This window comes from Lissotriton vulgaris, chromosome 3_2 (assembly GCF_964263255.1).
Source record: "Lissotriton vulgaris chromosome 3_2, aLisVul1.2, whole genome shotgun sequence".
Taxonomy (NCBI): Eukaryota; Metazoa; Chordata; class Amphibia; order Caudata; family Salamandridae; genus Lissotriton; species Lissotriton vulgaris.
The window spans coordinates 191,123,920-191,149,438 of NC_141690.1; the positions used below are offsets into that span (position 1 = coordinate 191,123,920).

Sequence of the window (25,519 nt, forward strand, 5' to 3'; positions counted from 1 at the left end):
ACAGACTCCTTTTACGGTTTAGTGCGCGCCATCGTCTCTCTGGGCCAAGCGCCGGCAAAGCCCCGTCAACGTAGCAGAGGCGTGCAGAGGGGGGCATTGAGGATCAGCCAAGGGTGCTTGAGGCCTCCAGGCGGTGAGGTGCAATTCAATGCAGGAGGCACTGCGAGCAGCAATCTGCCGGTAATGGGGGAGGGAGGCGGACAGACAACGTTGCCGCAGGCTGTATTTCCGCAGAAGCCTTATCACCATGTGTGCCAGCCACTACCGAACCCGAGCACAGGGGCCAGAACCCCTGGAACCCCCGCCACAGGAGGGCCGTAGCACAGGCAGCCGTGGGTCAGGAATCCGCTTCATGCCACCGTAGGGGAGACTGCAGGAGATCAACAGCATCCGGGCCACTTAGGGATTATTGGTGGCTGAGACATCCACCCCCTACAGTTCTGACCTCTAAGAGAGAGAGGTATGCAGGAGGGCTCATCCCCTGCGCAGAGCTCGCCAGCGGGGGAACCCTGCAGGTTCGGCCCCTCCCGCTAAAGCTAATGGTCCGACGAGGTGCAGAGTGTTGCGCAGAAGCCCAAGGGAGCCGGAAATGAGGGAGAGCCCTCCAGCAAGAGGGGAAACAGTCACTGCTGCTGCTCAAAGGTCATACTGCAGTGGGGTCTAGGGTGTCCCCAGGATCAGTCTCCAGTATCGCAAGTGCGGCAGCAGCACGCGCAGGGAGTGGGGGGACAAGGGCCAGGAGTCAGCGTGCAGGGTCCAGCCAGTCCAGGAGGGCCACAGTGCACGAGGGCACCCCCGCCCCCACATCTCACCTGCACAAAAGGTCTGCAGCGCCGGGGCTCAGGATGAAGGTGGCGCCAATGATGTAGGGTGTAGAGCCACTCCGTGCCCAGCCGCAGGCCCGCTAGGCCAGGGGGTCCAACGCCTGCAGGCAGTACTCAGCCCCTCCAAGGGCCAAAAGTTGCCAAACCTCTTTCCATGTCACAGCTAGCCCATGCAGCAATGGGCCTCTGTGCTGTGTGATCACCACTGCAGTTCAGCCCACTATGCTGGTTTCAGGTGGACACTGTTATAAAACAGGGGTTGACCCAATATAGTCCAAGGACCTGGGTATTCAGTAGTATAGACAACAATTGGTCCTCGACATAATTTTACCATTGAAAACAATCATAACGTTTGGTCAAGTTGATTCACTCAACACCAAGACTGAATCTGTAGTTCTAATAACATAGATAATACTAGCCCACAGCCACCAAAAAAGTTTTAGAATAAGTGCCAATAAATCAATGAATCCGAAAAAAGTCCAATTAGGACGATCAATTTAATATACAATATAACAACGTTTGAAAATCAATGTATCTATGTACATATATTTACATGAATCATAAGACAAAATACACTTTTCTAAAAAGAGAGACCGTGCACAGAGAAAGATAAAGTATGTGCTCAAGTGAATGATCAAGAGGATCAGAAAAACAGTGTAGATCATTTATATACAAAGAAACATGAGCCTGTCCTGGGTAATGCTTGTAAAAAATCCTTCTTTTTTACTAGCTTAATGCTATCTACAATTCCTTGGTCCTTAAATTGCACCAATGGCAATAGGATTGCCAGGAAGAAGGGGGTAGGGGTGGACAAGGGACAAGGGTCAGTAGGTACAGGCTCCCAAAGGGGAATGTCGTCGACGTTTCGACCCAACCATATAGTGGGTGGTTCAAGTCCTCAACAACGGGTCTTCATCAGGACGGAGTGATAGGGGAATGTCTCTCAGAGTGCACGTCAATTAAAAACGACTATCATTGGGCACCTGTAATGATAAATGAATAACGGGGCTAAGTATCACTATGTAATATCAATTGAGTCCGCTAGTGACCATCATAAAGAAGCACTCACCCTTCCGTGGTGCCTTGACAAGAAAACGTGCGACGATTGGTCCGCACTCACACTATGATAGTATCCAAAGTTATACTGCGAAACGAAAAGAAAAGGTAGCCATTAGTGCTACACAGCTTATCTCCCATTTGAGTGACTACATATCATAGAGAGTTGCTTACATTTGCAAAAGCGGCAAGGCCCATTTGGTAATTGCCGATTTTTCAATAACTCAAAATCTCAGTCAAAATTATTTTAAAAAATAGTTATTGCACAGTTAACCCCTTTTTTGGATAGGGAATAGGCCATAAAGATGAGGACCCCGATGGGTATATAAGTATCCTTAGATTTTAATAGTATTCTTGCATTTTGACTGAGATTTTGAGTTATTGAAAAATCGGCAATTACCAAATGGGCCTTGCCGCTTTTGCAAATGTAAGCAACTCTCTTTGATATGTAGTCACTCAAATGGGAGATAAGCTGTGTAGCACTAATGGCTACCTTTTCTTTTCGTTTCGCAGTATAACTTTGGATACTATCATAGTGTGAGTGCGGACCAATCGTCGCACGTTTTCTTGTCAAGGCACCACGGAAGGGTGAGTGCTTCTTTATGATGGTCACTAGCGGACTCAATTGATATTACATAGTGATACTTAGCCCCGTTATTCATTTATCATTACAGGTGCCCAATGATAGTCGTTTTTAATTGACGTGCACTCTGAGAGACATTCCCCTATCACTCCGTCCTGATGAAGACCCGTTGTTGAGAACTTGAACCACCCACTATATGATTGGGTCGAAACGTCGACGACATTCCCCTTTGGGAGCCTGTACCTACTGACCCTTGTCCCTTGTCCACCCCCCACTCCCTTCTTCCTGGCAATCCTATTGCCATTGGTGCAATTTAAGGACCAAGGAATTGTAGATAGCATTAAGCTAGTAAAAAAGAAGTATTTTTTACAAGCATTACCCAGGACAGGCTCATGTTTCTTTGTATATAAATGATCTACACTGTTTTTCTGATCCTCTTGATCATTCACTTGAGCACATACTTTATCTTTCTCTGTGCACGGTCTCTCTTTTTAGAAAAGTGTATTTTGCCTTATGATTCATGTAAATATATGTACATAGATACATTGATTTTCAAACGTTGTTATATTGTATATTAAATTGATCGTCCTAATTGGACTTTTTTCGGATTCATTGATTTATTGGCACTTATTGTAAAACGTTTTTGGTGGCTGTGGGCTAGTATTATCTATGTTATTAGAACTACAGATTCAGTCTTGGTTTCAGGTGGACAAGCAGGCCCAAAATGGCGGCCGGAGTGGTCAGAGGCGGTGGAGCGTTCACCAGAGCAGCCTGCAATCCGGTCAAGGGTGGCCACCCCCAGGATACGGGGTCCACTGCGGGAAAGCAGCACCTTCGTGAAGGCCAGGGAGGGTGGATGGCAGCAGGTAGAGGTGCAGTCAGTCCGGGGCCACAGGAGGCAAAATGGCAGCCGCTGAGTGCAGCCAGGGGAGGAGGAAGCGCTGCATCTCCATGTCATAGCAGCCCCAGTCTGTGCCGGTTTACTAGGGGGTGCCCTAGCCCCTCCGATGCCCCTGCGCCCCGATTTGTGGTGCCGATAATGCCCCGGCTCTGCTATTTAGGCAGCTAAGAGCGGCGACTTTCAGGAGCTCCCCTAAAGCGCCTCTCACACCATTCGGCTTGAGACCACGCACCCCCGATGACATTTAATTTTGACATGCATTGGAGCCTGTTCCAGTGAACAGAACATTCCTTGAGAAATGTACTCGCCCACTCGCTATGGCGAGTTAGGCTCTAAAAACAGCTCACACTGTTAAAATCTACTTGCCTGTTCTGGTGAGCTGATAAAGAACGGATGTTCTGTTCTTTCAGAAAGTGAATGTGCAATAAAGATGCTTTTAAATCTTGTTTTTATCTTGTCACGTTTGATCTGCCCACAGATACGGCAATCAAGTGTCCGCCTATGTCTTACAATTTGCAGTCAGACAAAGAAAATGTAATCACAAGCTCCAGGATAAAATAAGCAGCAATTGTGCTCTACAAAGAGTATGAAATGAAAGGCTGTAAGACGTCAGCTTTTTTTCTAACACACATTAAAGAAGCTTGAAAATGAACTGTTAAAACACATCAAAATATATGTTAGTAGTTCTGAGAGCACATTGTTTGTAATTCTGTGTGATGAAAAAAGATTTGAATTGGATGAAAACATATCAGAGCACTGTACGTGGTCATGTGCAAATGATTTAAAAAAATCTGAAACCCAATTTCCAGATTGTTTTGTACATTATTTAGTTTTATCAATAAAACTGCATGTTAGTGGGCAAGTTTGTGACCTTTTAAATGGAAAATATGATGTTTGTAAATGACAGTACGCTACCAAATCATGTAGTAATACATTTATTAAAAGTTTTTAAACATGAACCGAGAAACATTCCTTTGACATTTTGACTGTTGAATCAAACAAAATCGTTTTTTGTACATCTGAAATGCTGAACTTGCGTATCTGAAGGTGCGCTAACATGTCATGATGAAGAAAAAGGCGAATCTGTAAAAAAGATATTTGCTCGGATCAAACAATTTTAGGGCCAAGTACATTACTGTTAAGTCAAGCAGATTATTGCAGCCACTAGACCTGCTGGTCTAGTAAATATTTTTATGATTTTTTTAGGCCTGCAGATTTAAAAAACCAGCAGTGTTGGTAAAAAAGAAAAATGAGGATGATCGTGCAAAACAAGCAGTAATTGCTTCGCAACCCTACTTTCTGTCCCGGAGCTTAAGATTTTATCAGAGACAACTTTAGATGCTCTGGAAGAGGCTACTCATAAAAAAATACTTCTATCATTTCATTATCAACTTATATATCGTACATCTTTCTGCTCATTAAGTTGTATCTTCTCTTGTTTTTCAGTTGGCAGAACTAGCAAAATATGCTCCCTTAGAACAAGAGTTTAAGATGCTATGTTGAGGACTTCAGGTTCCTAATATGGTGGTATCCCAGTTCTTGCGATATTTATAAAGTTTGTGTTGTTTTTTGTTTCACAGATTTGAATTGTCATATCGCACAACAACTTCAAAATGAATGTGAAGAGAACACTGTTGCTAATCTTAAATTAACAGTTAAACAAATCAAGGCTGAAGAGCACAGGTGAGGAATTAATATATCTATTGAGGTGTGGGTAACCATGCAATCACTATCCCAGACTTACGTATATATATATATATATAGATAGACAGAGAGAATCTGCAATAGCGACTTTAGTTTTCAATAAAAATGCCAACTTATCCAAAAAGATGAAACTAAAATCATCTGCATCTAACAATGGTAAATTCATCTAAAATTTGAAGGATAATCCAACATGACTTTATGCCACATATTCAAAACCTCTGAATTAAAAAATGACAGGGTTTGTGAGCAGAAAACTGTATGTAGCCACTTTTATGATTCGGAAAAGACTTTCCTTTAAGGATCGTTGACTGCTTTAAAAAAACAGACAAGGCTGTAACTCCTTGGAAACATAACTGGTAGTGATGCCTAAGAATTTCGTCACTTGAATAATTAAAAGCACACTTTTTTTATTTTTACAATGTAGGAACTGACAAAGCCTTAATTCATACTCTTTACCACATCTAGAAGTGGGTGTTTAATTGTCAGGTATATATGCTTCTGGGAAAGATTCTTTATGTAATGAGCCTCCTACCTGAGGAAAGGGTGGTCCAGATATCAGACAGCAATACAGACTCGGGTATATCCCTCACACATTTACAGTAGCATGCTCATTATCGGGTTCCTCCTCACCACAACTATGCCACTTATGTGTGATGGGCTCATGTGCTTTATTGTGATATACAGAGTCAATAATTTACTTTGTAGATGTGTGCGAGTTCCTCCTTCTTAGCAGACCTCCCACTTGGTGGAGATCCAGTGGGAAGAGACAAAAACTAAAAAATGTGTAGGGTATGGTTAGGTCTCATCTACGCAGCACGCATGCGCTGCATAGGAGGAGACCTCTTGAAATCAATTTGGCTTTGCTTTCAATTGCAACGCATGCACGTTTGGCGATTCCCTTGCGGGAGCGAGCTTTGAAACCATCTGTTTGTAATTAACTTGCAAACAGATGGTGCCTCTTGCTCGCTCTCGCAAGGGAAACAGGCGCAGGCCTCCTCCTCTCGCCCCTCCCCCTGCCTCCTCCTCGTCAAACTTGTTTATTCTGTAATGCTCATTATTAATCATTTATTTTCTTTTCACTTTGGGGCCACACACGCTTTACCTTCAGACATGTTAAGGTAAAGCGCGGGTGCCGCGACTGTTGAAAAAGTAAAGAAATAGATGTTCTTCTATTTGTTTACTTTTGCTGCAATAGCGGCACCCACGCTTTACTTTAACATGGTTTTAAGCGTTGGTGCCGCGATTGTTGAGAAAGTAAAGAAATAAATATTTTGTGCTATTTGTTTACTTTAGCAGCAATCGCAGCACCCGCGCTTTAACTTTAACATAGTTAAAGTAAAGCACGGGTGCCGCGATTGTAGCAAAAGTAAGCAAATTGAAGAAAAAAGTGTCCCGCCATTTTTTTCTATTTCTTTACTCTTGTTTACAAGTGTTCAACGACCCACTTTTCTAATGAGAACAGCTAGTGCCGCCAATTCCTGTTTGTTCAGTTTCAAAACAGAGTGAAGAGGATGCAGTTGTGTGCTGGACATTCCGTGAGCCATATTTGGTCTGGAGAGAGTCACTTTTAAGACTAGTATTCAGCGTTAAGAATGCACAGGGCAGCAGCGTGTTGATTGTTTTTGTGCTCTTTTCAACACTGATGAGTGCACCCCCCCTCTAAATCCATTCAATTGAATTTGTGATTGACCTCTTGGGTTCCGCTTATTTATTGTATGCGCAATTTTGCTGAGTTCGGAAGAGAGCAGGGTTTACAAACGTAGTCACTCCTCTTTAAGACGTGCCCCCTCTTCACATACTTTTAGTTTTAAGCAAAGCTGTACGATGCTTTATATGAACACCTGTATCGTAGAGCTATTACTGCTGCTAAATAAACTCTTTCATTTTAGGCTTTAAGTTTTAGGAGATTCACTAGCTGCGGACTATTATACTTTATTCATTTTCGTTCATTTGTTCCGGTTATGGGCAGTGCAAGAAAAATTATTTAAACAACAATTTACTCCGGTATTTGTCAAACCACCCTTTTTTTGTGATGTGGGGGTACAGGGAGCGGCACCACGGGCAAACTGGGGAGGGGGAAGGTCAACGGTTGCCAGTCAGGAAGGGCTGTGTATGATGAGTAGGAACACAGCAATGAAAACCAGTCTATTGCCTGCCGTTACCCATGGGTTCTTTTTTTTACAGACTGTACCCCTAAAAGAATTAATAACAAGGAAAAAGTAAAGCTGTTCTGATTTTACTAAATACGTTACTAGCTGAATTAATTTAATAATAGTTTAGGGGTAAAGCATCAACTCCAGAGAATGTTTGGTCTACAATACAAGTAGAATATTGGTTTAATGGGCTTGCTGAAAGGATCTCTGTAATCTCTGGGCAAAGGTTTGGCGCACTGTGAAGTAGTTTAGGGAATTAATATGCCTTCTACTTTGCTGAGCATCTTGTGTAATCTTCCCAAATAGGAAATAACTCAGTCAACAATAACTACAAATTGCCCAGGAAGTGAGGCAGTTGCAGCCCTGTTATGCTGGAGAGTAACATCAATCCCCATACCCTGCGATATCAACTCCGAATGGAGACATACACTATTAGTATGTACTGGCACCACTGCATTTGCTCCAGTGTTGACGCACTAAACTGTGACGATTTTCTGTCGTCAGTCCGATATTATTAGAACTTTTTGGCTTAATGACGCGGGCAGCGCCTGTGCGGCTCTGCAGCACTTCCTCTGAATGCCTGTGTCTAGTTGCTTTTTTGAGGCTATCACACAGAGGCAGCAAGGCTTTGTGCTCCACATTTCTAGGGTAGGCTTAATTCAAGGCTGAGAGTACTCGTTTACTTAAAGTGGTGATACTTGACACACAACTGACAAGCGAATCAGCACTTTCTGTTACCACCAAGTTGAGATAACCACAGTGCCTAGGGCTGGTTTACATACATAGCCCAGTGAGCTTAATAAAAGTGTGCACCCATTTTCTTCTCCCCCAGGGCACAGTAGTATTACAGAAGGTGCTTGTGTACCCTGTTCTGTAATTCGGACAGTACCGGCACACACATAGCGCCATTGCTAACTTATGTGGGCATTCCCTTGGCATGGACTGTTACGCTTTGCAGATGAGGACATACTTTGCTCTTCACCTGTACTGTAATATGGGCGCAGGCACAGAGAGAAGGAGGCTGGGAAGAGGCACACTGAGTGTGCACCACAAATATGAGGCGAACAGTCAGCCCACCCCCACCCCTCGTTCCCAAATGTGCCACCTGAATGGAGAAAACCATCCTGCAGGGGGCTCTCTGACACCCCCCTTTTCAAGTCAGGCCTGATCCCTTCCGCCTTGGGAAAGATGGAGTCGTTGTAAGGTGTTTTTTACAAGTAGAGGTTGTGTTTGACGTTTGTTTCGGTGACATTGGTAACAAGTATGAGTATAGCCAATAGGTCTCGCCTTTCGGACCTTATAAGTGTTTAGTTATCCAGCACAATATCCTTGGTGCAACAACATCAACTGTTACGTGGCTAAATACTTATAAGGTCCCAAAGGCGAGACCTATTGGCTATGCCAATGATTGTTTTTTGTTACTGTTTTAATCCTAACCTTCGTCACATCGCTAACATCAGAGTCCATTGGGGATTGTGTTATGCAGTCTCATAGATGTCTAGAGGTTTCTGCCCTAACTCAAACCCTACACAGAAGAGGGCCATTCATCAATCATTATTGATGAAAGTAAAAGAAAGGAATTATGCATCTCTTATGTGCTGTTTGTAGACTGATCTACGTGACCTCTATGAAAGCAAATCAATAGTATTTATCTGCTGTCCATATACACTTTACAGTGGACCAATCTTGTGGGTCAGTACCTGTAATACACGTTTCATTATTTCAGATTCAAACCAATGCACAGCAGTACATTGATTGTGCCACCATAGGTTACACACTGTATAGAGCTTACTTATGAACATGCTAATATAGTGCATGACCACTCACATGTCTAGCACCATGTGTAACTGCATACCATGCAAGTTGTAGGTAACTAGTCTCGCCAGTGCAGTTTGTGTTTAATGCACAACACCACCAGAGCATCATTGTTGGTATCAAGATTAGGTAGTTAGGAATGACTGAATATTCAGAGCTAAAGAATGAAGTAAGTCTTTACCAACAGTATGTGTGTGCACATCCTTGCACCTGCAGCCTCCCCCATGCAAGTTGACAGCATGCCGGTGAAGTGTCTCTAAATGAGAACTGGTGACAATGGCAGGCAGTACTTGGAGACTTTGATTCACATCAGCGGTGCAATGTCTAATTGATGCCATTGTCCCATTACCAATGTAGACCTGCAAATTCATAGGGTGTCATGATGCCATTGGTCTGAGCTCAGAAGAGGCTGTTACATGAATTCCTGTCCAAGGTCATATTCATAGTCTGTTGCTTCACATACCCTGCAGTCCCACTAAATTTTGGGCTAAAAAGCTGGAGACAAACACTCGTACTCAACAAGTAATACCCTCAAATCAAATATCTGTGGATTGATACCCCACCTAATAGGAGTAGCAGCCCTTGTATCCATTCTAGAGTAATGAGAAATGAACACAGATTATAAGTGTCCAATTCAATAACATCATTCAATCCTTTTTTCATTTTTACTATTGTTAAAAATTGGGTTTCTGATTGACAAGGATGTGAGCTTGGTAACAAAGTAACCATAATCCTATTCAGGGTAAGGCACCAGCAAACCCCATATTATCCTGTGCGCACCCTCTGGTAGCTTGGCATAGAGCAGCCAGGCATAACCTGAAAGCAATGTGTAAAGTATTTGTACAACACTTCAAACAGTAAAAAAAAAGTTGAAACACCGCACACAAAGATCCCACACCAGATTTTGAAAAATAAAGTCAATTTTAATAAATAAAACAATACCAAAATGAAATAAGTCCAATCATGGAAACTGAAGATACTGAATTTCAAAGTTTTAAGGTAAAATAGCACCAAAAAGTACAAAGTACAATAAACTAGATATCTGGTTGTGCCGGACTAGGACAAAGCCACAAGTTCAGCCCAACTGCGAAGGAGTGCGTGCCGACTACAGGGATTAGTTAAGGCCTGCTGAACAAAGTACCTTAAATCCTGGTTAATGGGCATTGCGTGGACCTGAGGCAAGAAGTGTTGCGCAGTCGAAATGATGCTTCAGTTCTGAGATGCAACAAGACTGAGATGCGAGATTCTGTGCGTCGTTGAGGATCCTGACACACAGCTGGCGCAATGTGTCTGCTCCAAGGGGCTGAGATGCGGAGGCCGTTGTTGAACTCCTATTGACGAGAGATGCGAGGACTTGGGTTGAGGATGCGCCGGGCTGTCAGCGATGTGTGTGTTCTGACGATACAAGGTTGATGCAGACCATCAGCGTCAGGCAAAATTCACGCTGCTGCTGTGATACGTTGGTTCTGCTAGAGGATGCGCTTTTCAGCCGAGGAGATGCATCAGTTCAGCTAGAGGATGAGCCGCTCAGCAGAGAAGATGAATTAGGTCTGCTGGTAAGCACCTTGGGCCCACTTCCAAGGGTCCAGGACTGGGGTGGCACCACCTAACAGGGTTGGCTTACAGTTGGCAGAGTGCATGTACGGATGCAATGTTGTTGGAAGCCTGTTATGTCCCTGAGGCTTCAGATCAGGAAGCGAGCAAACTAGCCCTTAGAGTCACTCTGGGTTTTATGTTTCAGAGGTGCAGGTCCAGTCCGTTTTGCCCAGGAAAAAGGGCAGCAAGCCAGTAAAGCAGGAGCCCAGCAAAGTAGCAGTCCAGCAGAGTGGCATGCCTTTCAGCAGCACAACAGTCATTCTTCCTGAGTATCTACAGGTCCAGAAGTGTTCTGAAGTGGTGGTGTCTGAGGTCCTTCTTTTATACACGCCAGCCTCTGAAGTGGGTAGAAGCTTCTACAGGCATACCTTTGAAGTACACAGATGCCCTGCCAGCCCTGGCTCCAGGCTAACTACAGGGGGTATGCAGCTCTTTGTGTCGGAACAAGACACAGCCTATTCAGTTGAAAATTAGGCTATGCCCAGAACCTCCCTCTCATCCTGCCAGGATGGCCCGTCAAGTCACATCTAAGCTCCTATTGTGTGTGGCTGTCTAGGAGGAATACACAAAGTCCAACTGCTTACTACACCCAGTCCTGTAACCAGAGAAAGGTTGCAGGCAGCAAATGGCTAAGGCAAGAGAATTCCAATGTCCTAAAATCTGCATTTTCTGAATTGTAATTTAAAATCCAACTTCATCATAAGTTAGGCTTTCTAATTAAGATTCCAGAGACACCAAACATGAATCAATTATATCTTCCTGTTTGAAAATTACGCTTATGAAATAATCCCAATGTTATCCTATGGGAGATATAGACCTCGCAGTAGTGAAAAACAAACTTTTTTTTGATAAACACATTTTTATTGATTTTAATGATTTAACAGAAGACACCAGCCAGTCATCACGACACCATGAAAGTCCAGGAGTACATACAAGGTTTTATGCGACCCAGTTTACAGACACTAGTAAATACAAAGCCACGTGGATTTGGACATTCCCCTTGAGACTAAACCATACCCCCCAACCATTTCCCCCAGACCATACAATACTTCTTGGGACACCCGCGTGCCTCATACACGATTTTTTCTTGAGTGGCACACCAATCCACCCCAGTCTGCCAGCGTCCAACACTCGAGGGTTCAGGGCTTTTCCATGAGGTCGCTATGTCCCTTTTGGCTACCACCATTGCTGTAGTGAAAAACAACTTCTCGTTCCGAGACCCATCTAAACCATCTGTAATACCCAGGATCGTGTGCTTTGGATTGTGGGGAACCTCCCACCCCAATATCTCGGAGAGTTCTTCCTCTGTATCCCCCCGGAACCGCGTCAGTCGGGGGCATGCCCATACCATGTGGAGAAAGTCCGCTGGATCGTGACCGCACCTAGTACAAGCGAGGTCGGGCTAAATCCCACTCGGTGAAGGCGCACTGGGGTGGGGTAGGCTGCATGCAAATAAAAGCCTGGCGGAGGCGGTGACTGCCCTAAGGGCATCGCGCCAATCCCCCTCCTCCAGGATGCCCACCCATTCTTCCCATTGAGCTCGCATTCGGTCCAGGGAATTAGGGGTATTATTGATCAGTGTGCAGCAGATGCCACCCTTCCCCAGGTCCCCCAACATAATCTGTGCCTCATGCGGGCTATGGTCAGGAAGCAGTGTACCCGTTGTGAGGTGCGTATGGAGAGCATATCGCAATTGCAGGTACCTGTAGAACTGTGACTGATGCAGGGAGTATCTACTTTGAAGGTCTTTGAAGGAACTCATGTGATCTCCCACCCATACATTGCCTAGTTGTGAGATTCCTATAAGGTCCCATGCCCTGAAACCCCGCAGCCCATTAACCTCTTTGATCCAGGTCCTTTGCCACAAGGGTGGACATTAGGTCAGTATGTGTGTCCACTTGGTGTGTCGCAGTGCGGCCCGCAGGCCAATAACGCGGAGTGTGTCACCTCTGGTAAGTGGGATGGGATAGGATCCCCGTACAACATGGATTGAACCTTGGTTAGGCCCAATTCCCCCAATTCATGCCTGTAAGCCGGGTCAGACCATCCCCTGTTGTACCAGTCATGTATAGCGAGTAGGCACGTGGCAAGCTAGTACAGATATAGGTGAGTCATACCCAGACCCTCGTCAAACTAGGGGATCCTACGGACATTCAGCACCAGTCGGGCCCTACCTTTCCCCCAAAGGAACTTATTGGCCATGCTATCCAATTCGCGGAACCAGGTCCTGGGGAAGCACAGGGGGGTATTTTGAAGAACGTAGAGGAACCAGGAGAGTACCATCATTTTAAAGAGGGCAACCCTCCCATGGGTTCAGGGGCAATATTTGCCACTTCTGGAGGTCAGCTTTAGCCCGTCTCTCCAGGGGAGAGACGTTGAGGGCCCAGCTAAGCTCGGGGAGTAGAGTCATCCATATCCCCAGGTATTTGAAGGATTGACGGTGCAGTGGTATAGTGGACTGCTAGTCGAAGCATTCTCTGGACAGGTAGGGGTAACTAGAACCTATTTGTCTGGGTTCAACCGGAGGCCAGGGGCCCATTCGAAGGAGTGCAGGATGCGGAGACAGTGGGGGCCTGACCGGGCGGGATCTGCTAAATAGATGAGGACATCGTCCGCATAAAGGGTGATTTTATCAGGTATGGTGTTGGGCCAATCTCATCCCTGCATGTGCTTGCACGATCGTATCAAGGATGCCAAGGGCTCCATCACCAAAGCAAAGCGCAGGGTAAAAGGGGACAACACTGCCTCGTTCCCCTGCAGACAAAGAAGGGCTCTGATAGAACCCCTTTCACCAGGACACAAGCATGTTGATGAGCGTAAATAACCCTAACCATGGCACGAAAGCAGGGACCGAATCCCATTTCATCGAGGACATCCTCCAAAAAACCCCAGTCCACCGAATCAAAAGCCTTCTCAAAGTCTACAAGAAGAATCGCTAGGTATGGGGTGAAGAGGCGGCGGTGGGCCAAGGCCAATTGTAGTCTACGAAGGTAGTGCTGGGTACCATGTGAGGGTATGAACCTGCACTGGTCGGGATGAACCAGCACGGATAAATGAGGTTTGAGCCGCTGGGCGAGCACCGTGGCGCACAGTTTCACATTGGTATTGATGAGGGAGATAGGGTGGTAATCCAAGCATCGTGGCGAGGGCAGCTGAGACTTGGGAAGAACCACAATGGTGGCCATGTCAGTTTCCTGGGGGAAGGAACCATTTCAACAGCCTCTCAAAACAGTTCTGCAAGATGAGGGGTAAGAGTTTCCTGGTAGTGAGCGAAATATTCTTGAGGGAGGCGGTCTGGGCCTGGCGTCTTGCCGGAGGAGATGAGGGTGATCACCTCCCCAATTTCTTCGTGGGTGATGGGGCGGTCTAGATGGCCTGAGAGATGGGGTCCAGGTGAGGAAGGTGGCAGATCCCGACCTCCAGTAGCCCTGTGAGAGAGAGGCTTGGAGTTCTTGCCTCGTATAATTGGTGGTAATATGAAGCAAAAGCATGGGCCATCTCCTCTGGGGAGCGGCACTCCGAACCATCCTGTACCACTATTTCAGGGATTATGCGGTTTGCCCTAGGATATGTCGCTAAGCGGTGGAAGAGTGAGCCATTTTTGTCGCCCCAACCATACACTCTCGCCACGGATGAGCACCAAAGGAGTTTGGCCGCTTCCAGGGACAATTGCTTTATCTCCGAATGGAGATGGGCAAGAAGCCTCGCGTCCGATGCATCTGGGGGATCGGGCAGTGGCATGCTCAAGGCGCGGGGCCTGCGCCTCCCATGAGGTAATTTGCTCCAGTTGAGCCTGCTGCTGGAGCTTGAGCTGGTCCTTGGCGATCCTCCTAATCGTAGCCTTGCCAGCCTCCCACAGGGTGCCTGGGGAGGATACGGACCCGTCATTGGACAGGAAGTATTGTTTGAGTTCCCATCCCACCACCTTCCGGAACACCTTATCCTGAAGGAACCAGGCATTCAACCTCGACGTCAGACATATAGAAGCGGGAGGGGAGCCTGTGTGAATCATTACCGGGAGTGGTCCGAAATGCCACGGGGAAGGATAGAGACATCTCGAATCATGAGACAGCCCGTAGATGGGACGAAAACAGTGTCAATACGCGCCTGCGTATGATGCGCCTCTGAGGTGGTGTGTGTGAACTGTCTACAATGTGGGTGCCAAATACGCCATGCATCGCATAGACCCAACGATTTGGACCAAGTCATCAGCTGTTTCGCCTGTGCAAGTCTACTAGGGGAAGGGGGACCAGTCGTATCTAGGGCAGGTGAAGAGACCGCGTTAAAGTCGCCCCAGAGGAAAATGGGACCCAGAGGTAGAGACGCTCGGAGGTCGGCGGAATTGGCTAGGGTCGTTGCTAACATTGTGGGAGGAGAATAGAGCGACACAAGATTGAGAGGGCTACCATTCTGTATGCCACAAAGGGCCACAAAGGTGCCCTGGCAGCCAGCGACGACCCGTGCAATCACGAGTGGAAGAGAACATTTCACCAGGATCGCCACCCCTGGGATCCCTGAGTGAACCCTAAGTGCCGAATCCTATCGTAACCGTAGCGTGCTAAAAAGGGGCAGTGGTTACCCAACAAGTGTGTCTCTTGTAGCAGTAGGATGTCTACCCATGGCGTTGTGCATAACGTAATACAACCATGCGCTTAAAACGATCCAGGAGGCCATTAACGTTCCAGGACATACTGCGTAGGGAGGCTCCTAGCAAAGGTGTGTCAGGCATAGTGGCAGGATGTGTCGGTGCGGCGGTAAAATCCCAAAGGGAGGCCCAGCCCGAACTGGGTTGCCAGAAAGCCTGGTTAGGTGTCCAGATAGAAGTCATCGCATCCTAGCGGGTGCAGATTGGGGAGCCGATCGGGGTGCCATGTGAATGCTGGTGTGACAGAACTGAAAAACAACTGAAACAAACTAAAAAGAGAGCTCGGGACAACGGTTCCCATCCCATCCCTCACACCCCACCCTACACTTCAGGAACGGAAGCATCTGTCGTCCTAACAATAAATAAGTAAACTAAATACCAAACGAGAATGCGTGGGAATGGTAAAGCATGGAGGACCCATCCTCATGACAGGATGTACATAATCAAGTCCGTTGGGGAGAAAAACAATATGAGTCTAAGCACAGTTTAAGAAGAAAACAACGGTGGAGGATTCCCAACAGAGCAGCACCTAGTCAAATATTCTCCCAAAATTAATTCAGACCCACATTGTAGTACATGGGACAATATGTGTGCACACTTCAAAAAACACCCACCGTTACAAAGTTGGTTCAAAACATGAACTATAAAGTACTCTAAACAAGGTCAAGGTGCACCACTTCAATGTTTCCAGAAACTGTTAGCTCTGATAAGGTTAACAGAAAAAATCACATTAGTTGTTACTTGTATTCTTTAAAAGTTCTTTTATTCAATTCAGTCGAAAGTGAAAAACACGCACAGGAGCTACAGCCGACGCGTTTCGTCCTCTTGGGACTTCTTCAGGGCTGTTTACAAAAAATGACAATGTACAAAAGACATACGGTTAAAATTTACATTAAAAATGATGCAATTACGCTCATACAAAAAATGCCAGGCTTCATAAACAATACTTTACAAAAAAAATTTTTACAACAAATTTTAAGAATTAGTGCAGGAATTGTATACAAATTGCCAACAACTAATGGAAGTAAATGCCTTAATTGGGTTACAAAAAGCATTTTGAAATTACTCTCAACTAAGAACAGCATATTCTAGGTCATTGCATATTGTTCTCCATATAGGTCTGCCCCTCCTTGGTCTATCCACCTCACCTCCAAGATATAAGGAACATCCTATGTATTTAAGGAGTGGGAGCCCCAGCATCATAAAGATTAACAAAAGAGGGGGGTAATCAGTAGTTGTTAAGCGTGGTTTAGCGCTAAAATGAAGACATACCGAAATCAATCTCAAGATAATATTCTTAGGTCTTCTCCCGTGGTTATTGGGTACGTAGGTGTATCCGTGACGTTCTAATATGCTGAATGGAGCATCTATAAATGATTGATAGAAAAGCATTAGTGAGGTCTAGTGACAGCCAACTAATGAGAGGAGCATTCTAAGCGAATCGAAAGCTTCCAATAGCTATGGATGGTTGCGAGTGAAAACTATGACCTACCCTGTTTGAAAAGCAGTTCTCAGTGGAGGAATCTAGTCTGTCAGAGCCGTTCTTGTTATTAGGCGGTGTATATCTGTTTGTAGTCACATTCAGCCAATATATTCCTACAATGAGAGGTATTTCAATCTTGTGCATACAATTTTCCTATGAGACAAACAAGGTTTTTTTAGAGAGATTCTCCTAAGTGACAATTCTGCAGAGGTCATACGTTAATGGCTTGTAGGGAAGAAAGGCTAGTCGGTTGAGCCTGAGCCACAGACATAAATATTTCATGATACTTTTCTCCTAATGGTCACAATCAACCATAAAAAATTGAATAGCTAATTGTTTGCACATAAGTAAAAATTAGGAGCACCTCACTTACATCAAAGTGTGGATTATATTCCAAAATAGTGCTGGAACCAGGGTAGTAAGCATGGAATGAAGATACTGTCTGGTCTATATAAGGCAAGAAAAAAGAGAGGGGGGGGCGGCGGGGGGAACAAAAAATGAGTATAATTATAAACTAAGCATACAAGAAGTGACCTGGGAATCCTTCACCTGGCCACTCCTATCCATAGTGCCATGCTAAGGCAGAACATTTTACAATGACTAGCCACTCCTATCCATGGTGCCATTGTGAGGCAGAACATTTCATAATAACTGTCCACCAAAATTATGCAAGTGTACTCTATGGCTTGTCTTACCTATTCTTATGTGCTTGTTGTAGGGGAAATATTTATTAATCCTCCTGCTTGAACACTCTAAGAATATAAAACAGGAGAGAAACAGGGTTTCAGTCAAAAAAGTGAACCCAAGAAAATTTCATTTCTAAGATCCAATCTCTCTTTAGATGAAAACCTATGTGTTATATCTACTTAGTTTAGGTAAGAGATAAGTAGTATAAATCTGATACATCCCTTAAATAGAATTAAAATACTATCATTATTATTTGCCCAAAACTCTCTATAAAAGACCAAAATTCTAATAAACCCCTATTATGACTATGTGAGTTTCCCTCTTACCTTAATAAAGTGAATTAAAGCATCCCCTGGTTCCTAGGTCAGCTTGTAACACGACGTCCTCCTCCGTCAGGTACCGGCAGACTACTAATACATTTTAGCACAGTTTATATACTGGTTTGAAATGGTCCCAATTAGACACATCTGGTTCGAATCAGTGAAAAAAATCGGCAATTACCATAACAGCCATGTTATGTAAGTGCCCGGTTTCCAGGTTGCAAAGTAAATGAAGCTAAGCGGCCGCCATCTTGCGTTTGTACGGGGTCCCGTTCTAACCCGGTAAGATGCGGGAAATGCGGTGGTGTGAATGACATACATTTTATTTGTATGTATGAGTAAAAAACCCACCTCCCCGTAGTTTATAGCGCCTCCCTTCTGAAAACCGCTAAAAATATTGGCGATAGTCATGGGGGCCATATTGTATAAGTGCCCGGTTTCTGTGTACACCCGTGACGTGAAGCCTAACAGCCGCCATCTTGTGTAAGAGCGGGCTTCCGTCTGGGACAGAGAAATTACTGGAACTTAATAAAGGAAGTTAGATGCTATTGTAGCGGACGCCGACCGAAAGCACATGAACTCAAACATGTCATGATTTCTTACGCTATCATAAAAAAATTGTAAACCGCATTAGTGATAATTGCCACAAAAATTATAACTACAATTGCGGTAAGCATGTTGAAGTGGATAAGCGAAGAAATTATGAAGCCTTGTTTATGAAGCCTGGCATTTTTTGTATGAGCGTAATTGCATCATTTTTAATGTAAATTTTAACCGTATGTCTTTTGTACATTGTCATTTTTTGTAAACAGCCCTGAAGAAGTCCCAAGAGGACGAAACGCGTCGGCTGTAGCTCCTGTGCGTGTTTTTCACTTTCGACTGAATTGAATAAAAGAACTTTTAAAGAATACAAGTAACAACTAATGTGATTTTTTCTGTTAACCTTATCAGAGCTAACAGTTTCTGGAAACATTGAAGTGGTGCACCTTGACCTTGTTTAGAGTACTTTATGAGTCTAAGCACAGTCTCCGGCTTGGAGCCAAGCCCAGCAGGCAGAGACAAATTCAAGCAGGGTCTCTCAGGAGCGTTGGGCTACGGGAAAGGTCCTAGTCTGGGAGGTCCTGCAATGAGGGCCGGGGCGAAGCACCTCCGCAGTTCAGGTGGCCAGACGAGCCGGATCGTCTCCCGGCCGTGGATTCTTCGGAAAGCAGCACTGGCTGTCAAGAAGGGCCCAACGGAGAGTCTGACCGGGCTTGTCTTTGACCACGGCGCCTGCGGGAGCGGTTGTGCTGAGGCCGGGGGGGCGAAAGGCGCGGGGCGGGCGGGCCTGCCATCCACCTCCCCAGGCGGTGGATTCCGGTCACTAAGTCACAGAGGGTGCTCCTCCGTTGCCCAAGCCCAGGCCTCAGTAGGAGTGTCAAAGAACATCGGTCTTATTAGCGAACACCACTCACACGCGTGCAGGAAGAGGAGCCTATATTGGATGTTAAGGGCTCTCAGTTTTTTTGACTTCACCTAACGAGCGGCGCTGACCTTCCGGGTGTAATCCGGGAAAATCATGATAGCGTGGTTTTCGTAGTGGAGCCGTTGCTGTTTGCGGGCTGCAGCCAGGATAGCGTCACAGTCCTTAAATTTGAGAACCAGCATTATGGCCGGTCGGAGGGGCAGCACCCGGTGGCGGTTTAGGGGCGAGAAAACAGTGGACCCACTCAATAACGAACCATGGAGAGAGAGAGCCCTCAGGGACTCATGATTGCAACCACCTCCCCAAGAAGTCCACAGTGCGGCCCTGCTCCGCTCCCTCCAGGAAAGCCTACCAGGCGGAAGTTGTTGCGCCGGGACCTGTTTTCTGCATCTTCCGCCCGGCTTGCAACTCTTGGGTGTGCAACTGGAGATTAGCCACTTGCCCCTTAAGTTGCTGGACGTCGTCTTCAACAGTGGAAATTCGGGTTTCAGTCTCTTTGATCCGAGCCGTGGCATTTCGGACGTCCTGCGGGGTGAGGGTTATGTCCACTCGCACCTCCGCGATCTTACCATCCACTGAGGATTGTGAGGTGTGGATGGCCTGTAGGATAGTGGACAAATCCGCGGGCGGCGGTGATTCCTGGTCTGTGGTACTCCCGGTACCAAAACATCCGTGGTGATGAAACAATCCATTTTGGTTTGGCTGGCAGGGGTCTTGGTCAGTCTGTCCATTCCGCCCATGGTGGCACTCTGCAGGGCAGGGGACTCTGAGAATCTCTGCAGATGGGCCTTGCAGCAGGGGGCCGGGGGTCTTCCCCGGATGGGCCAAGATCAGGTAGGGGGGCAGCCAGAGCAAATGAGGAGGCCCACCCAGACTCACCGCCGCTTGATCTGCGTGATCGATTCCACCTCCTCAGGCAGGATGGCCCTCCATCAACCAAAAAGTGGGTGGAGAGAGAGTTCCGGACCAGGGCCGCAGGGAGACCCCTCCCGCAAGGCCTGTAGATAACTTCAGGCGTCACTCAGGTAGGGCGGCAGCGGAGAAGCCGGAGGGGCCGGCGGAAGAAGTGCCTCTGCGGGCCCCGCGCCACTGGAGGCCTGTGGCCGTTACCACCCCCCTAGACCGCAACCCCGTTGAGTAGCAATATGGGGAGGGTGCCACTCCGGAACCCCAGCCCCAGCAAGACAGGTCCATGGACCCACAAGGTGCAGGACGAGGGGCCATTAATGGAGGTCTACACGTGCAGATGGGACCCGCAGCCAGTATCACCGTCTCTGGAGATGGTGGGAAGGAACCCGGGCTTTAGGGCCCGGCCAGGGGGAACGCCTCCGCAACAGCCCCAGAGCTCTCCTGAAGCCAGGCGGCGATAGGCCGGGTGGGCAAGATGGATGCTGATGGGCCCAACCATGAGCTCCTAGCCACGATCTATGCGGCCTATATCCCCTCAGGCCCCCCCCAGTCAGGAGTCCGGTATCCGCCTCAGGACACTGCCTCAGGATGTCAGCAAGGCCCGAGGGAGCAGGCCCAGAAATCGCAGAGTTCAGGAGGGGGCGGCCACCCAGCTGGGCCAAACGACAGGCAATAGCACCCGGGGCAGGTCCCCACCTGGCCTCTTGCGTGCTCACCTGGAGGCGGGGGGGATGGAGAGGGGCTAACAAATGTCCCCGGACCCCCTCCGCTGACAGGACTCACCCGCTTGATCCTCCACCGTACCTCAGCTCCTGGGTCGTCAGAAACGCATCACAGCATGCGGGGAACTACCGCCGCTGTCTTCCAGTCCCGCTGCCCAATATGGCAGCCGGAGTCACAGCAGCGCCGCAGGGGGGGCCGGGGCGCAATCACATACACCACCGCAGATACAGGCAGCTGGGCAGCTGCACACTTGGCCCGCTCCCTCATGCGCCAGCGGGTGAAAACCAGGAAGTCTTGGCCTCAGCCGCGCCCGCTCGAGCCTGGCCGGGCATGGCGGGGAGAAGGACACAGGTACCTCCTCGTGGCCAGCGATTTCCTCTGGGCGATCAGGCAGCAGGAGGGCTTTTCCTCCCCCTCAGGTGTACGGGCAAGAGGCCAGGTGAAGCAATCCAAGGGCGGCGGGTGCCGCGGTCAGGGCGAGGGGCAGCCATCTTGGACGCAAGGCACGGCCTGCCGATCGGCAGTAGCGGAGCGGTGAAGGGCGGGACTCCACATACCCAGAGGTACAGCCTGAGGTGCTGCGCTGAGGAGACGACCAAATTCAGGGCAGGATGGCCCGCAGGACGTTAGGATTTTGAGCGGATGGCAGAGAGGTCCGGAAGCACTCTCAAGGTGCGTCCACCATCTTGGCTCGATAAGCCCCACCCCCTAGTGAAAAACGAACATACGTTTTTTTCACTACCAGGACATGTAGAGAAAGTACATGTCCCACTTTTTAAGTACATTGTACCCTGCCCTCTGGAATCTTCATCTCCTACCCTAGGGGTGACTTATTTGTATTACAAAATAAAGGTTTGGCCCTTGCAAGAGGTTTAACTTCCCAGGTTGACATGGCAGTTTAAAATTGCACACACAGGCTCTGCAATAGCAGGGCTCAGACAAGTTTATAGGGCTACTTAAATGGGTGGCAAAGTCAGTGCTGCAGTCCCACTAGTAGCAATTAGTTATAGGCCTTGGACACATGTAGTGAGATCTACTAGGACTTATAAGTAAGTAAATTAAATATGCCAATTGGGGATACGCCAGTGTTTCCACATTGTAGGGAAAGAGCTCATGCATTTTAGCACTGCTCAGCATTGGTAAAGTGTGCAGAAAACTAGGGCCAGCGAAAACAAAGTAATCAAAAACAGGAGGTCTGAAGGCAAACCGTTAGTGGAAACCTCACCAAGGATACCAGGTCTATCAACTATCTGTACAGCATTTTGTACTCTGTAATATACAATGCAGATTCTTCAATTGTGGGTCTAATGCTCACCAATTTTCCCAATCTTTGTCCAAGTCAGTTAATTGTCAGTGTGTCACTGGTGTTTGTAATGTGTTGCTAATTTCGTAATCAGTTTGCCACATCGAATGCTACTACAGTGTTCAGTGATTTGGCATTCACTGTTACAATTTGTGTGTGTCAGTCTTTTCTAACATATTGAATGGCCCAAATCAGTTCCATTCATAGATTTTCTGACCCTGCAGTTCCTGCGTGGATGGTGTCCTGGAGCTTTGTGCTATGTATTCTCTTTGTAAGGTGGGTCTGGTGTGAATCAAATGGCCCCTTAAGATGCTACCTCGTTTAGAAGCAAAACCGAGTTTCAGATACTTTTCTCCACCCACATTCAGGATACCTCCGTGTTTAATAATATTTTTTCAACTTGCTGAAAATGGGTGAAATGTTGTAACACGAGTAACCTTACGTTTTATCTTTTTGCATGTTTTGCAGAAGTGCATCCTTTTTTATTATTACTCCTTTCTAGCTATCGTTTTTAGTATTTTTTGCTCAGCACAGTTTCTCTTGGGTAAAGAAACCGGAGAAAGGGGAGGTTCTCTTTCAACATTCCTAGAAGCTGGCTTTAAAAATAAGAGCAATTAGTTCAAATCTCTAGCTTCATGAGATACTCCACTAGGTTAGGGTACTCATTTTGTATCATCCTTCCTTTAGGGTATGACACTCATTATACAAACAATTGTTTTCGGTAGTCCGAAGGGCATGCTGTAGTGGGTCGCTTTAGAGAATGATCTATTATGTACTTAGTGTTGAGTAGCTTCTATTATGGAAAGTTAAATACCTGTTCTACCAAAAAGAAACATTGATAAACTAGATCTAGGAGTGTGAAGCACTCGATTCTGCACTCAGTACTTAACAATACATAAACCTTTTAATATTCAAGCTTGAAAAACCAACAGAAATAGGCGATCCCTAAATACTGTGGTGAAGGAATCCCAAGCACCACGGGTGTCCCAAGAAAACACTACAAGGGTATTGTGCACAAGCACAAGCGCTACTCAGGAGTTTATTGGATCGGAAGACGGCTAATTGGCTCACGCAGTTACAATTGCAGAAGTAGATACCATAGTGTTACTTATGGTGAGAATGATAAACTTACTATTTTTTCCGGGTACACCAGGAGTGATGTTGAACATTAGTGATTTTTGCTTTTGCCCAGGATACTTATGGATATTGCGTTGGCCACCGCAGTGCTTAATTTGAGGAGGAGGTTGAAGGTGCGGCCGACCTGCACTCATATTTGGGGACCAGCATTTATTTTTCCTAATCAGACTTTGACACAGACCAAGAGAGTGAAAAACATGGAAAGGGCAATGAAGGCAAGAAGGAGCAAGAGAAAGGCGGAAAAACAGTGACAAAGAAAGCAATGATGAAAAACAACCTGAAAGTGTGAGATAAATGGAAAGACAGTATCTCATGGTGGATGAAAGAGGCATGAGGTGAAATTAAGACTATGCAGCTTTGGTGTTGATGCCTCTGACATTCATTTTTACACAGGACAGTGGTCCCTAGTCAGTAGGATATTTTGCAAAATAAATATAGACTAAATAGCAACTATATTCATTGTCCAGCCGGACAGTATTTAATTTCTGATAAAAGAAGTACAAAAATAATATGGTGTGATACAAGCAGGACACCAGCCGATGCCCAACTAACACTCTCAGGAGAAAGACAAACAGGAATTTACAGGCAATTCAGGTAATCTGTGTATCACAATTCACAATCAGACAATACAAATAGCACACTATTGCTTGCAAACATTAGCATAATTCATATGCATATAGTGTGACAAGGTCGACGACGTTTCGAACCCTATAATTATTCAGAGTTCATCTTTAGGACAAACAATACATGCCTTCTTAATGAAAAAGTTCATAAATAACTTTTTTTACAGCCAATACTATGGGTACCAATTGCCAGAACATATATTAGTACAAAAGCAAGAGGAAAAAGGAAAAAATACAAAACCAGATTAGGGCATTTTTCAAAAGAGCACACACTTTAAGAACATATGTACATTTAATTAACCCCATAGGAGAGATGTGCCAACCTTTTAGAAACACAAAACCGCATTTCAATATGCCAAGGTGAATTATGGTTTCAAATAACTCCGTTTAGAGGATGTTGAGCAAGAGGGTAATGAGTGAAGTGCCATAACAACAGACCATGTACCCAAGTGCAAATGAGGTAACAACGATAATATAGTCAGGCAAATAATTACATGCCTACGGGGTTAAGGTTCATGCATGAATTTTAGTCATCGCAAAATATATAACCCACCATGTGACGAGTGCAATTAAATAAAACGACGTGCGGCACTAGGTTGCTAGGTAAGACCATACCTGCAGGGCTAGTATGGAATGCCCGAAACCAGTAGTAAATAACGTGGTAGTCCGCCTAAACCAGGCGAGATATAAAATTTATTTAGTGAGGACCTCAACATATAGAGGGTATTACAAGGAGCAAGAGAAGACTATGCGCTTACCGGATGATTAGCCGGGCAGCAATAAACCGTAATAGGTGCAGTTCTGTAAAGGAAGAAACGAACAGTGAAGGGATTTCCAAGGTCAGGGCGATCGAAACTGATCAATATCTTGATCCAGCAAGAGTCTTACCGGCAGAAAGGAGGGAACGGGTCGTCAATGCGGTCCGCGTTCGGGTGAATATTACACACACTAGAGGGATCAGCCGCAACCAGGAAGTAACAGAATGAAAAGCCACGTGATGTAAAGCGGCCCAATCCCGAGCATGCACCATTCGGGCGGCCATTTTGGAACAGTAAAGATAAACGAAGTGAGGAAAAGTAGAAAACCACGTCAGCCATACTGGTTAAGTGATGCTAACAAGGCCAAATAGTAAAAGGACAAACATTGCCACAGTGAGTAGTACGGCAAGGCGCATCGAGGTTCAATTCATTGTTAAAAAAGCGGCAAATTGCATTCAGCAACATTTTTGTAAAGAGCACTAGAAAGGACCACATGTATTCAAACAAGGCACAACAAAGTACAATTCTTTGTTAGAAAATCGGCAGGTTGTATTCAGCAGCATTTCAAAAGGGGCAATAAGCTCCTCTTATTGATGGAGGGTGAGAAATAGGTGTTAATTCCTATTCATTTCAGCATCTTAGTATGCTGTCACCGTTCGCTTTCTATGGACTGGTAACTATTCTGATAACTTTGTTTCTTATAATATGTTTGCTTGTATTATATAAGATACTGCGTTTGAGAACCCTGCATTAGTAAATAAATATTTCAAATATGCACAAGTCCTCATTTACTCCACGTTCTGGTTTGAAATGATTATATAGCGAAAGAGTGTT

At 46.0% G+C, this 25,519-nt stretch overlaps 1 protein-coding gene across 1 annotated transcript in view; it reads left to right on the top strand.

Moving 5' to 3' along the window:
- Positions 1 to 25,519, top strand: part of POLN (DNA polymerase nu) — a 2,377,116-nt gene that overhangs the window by 176,007 nt on the left and 2,175,590 nt on the right. The window contains exon 3 of the mRNA XM_086964459.1: positions 4,945 to 5,047. Coding sequence (XP_086820585.1) covers positions 4,945 to 5,047 — 103 coding nt within the window. The remainder of the gene's footprint in view (positions 1 to 4,944; positions 5,048 to 25,519) is intronic.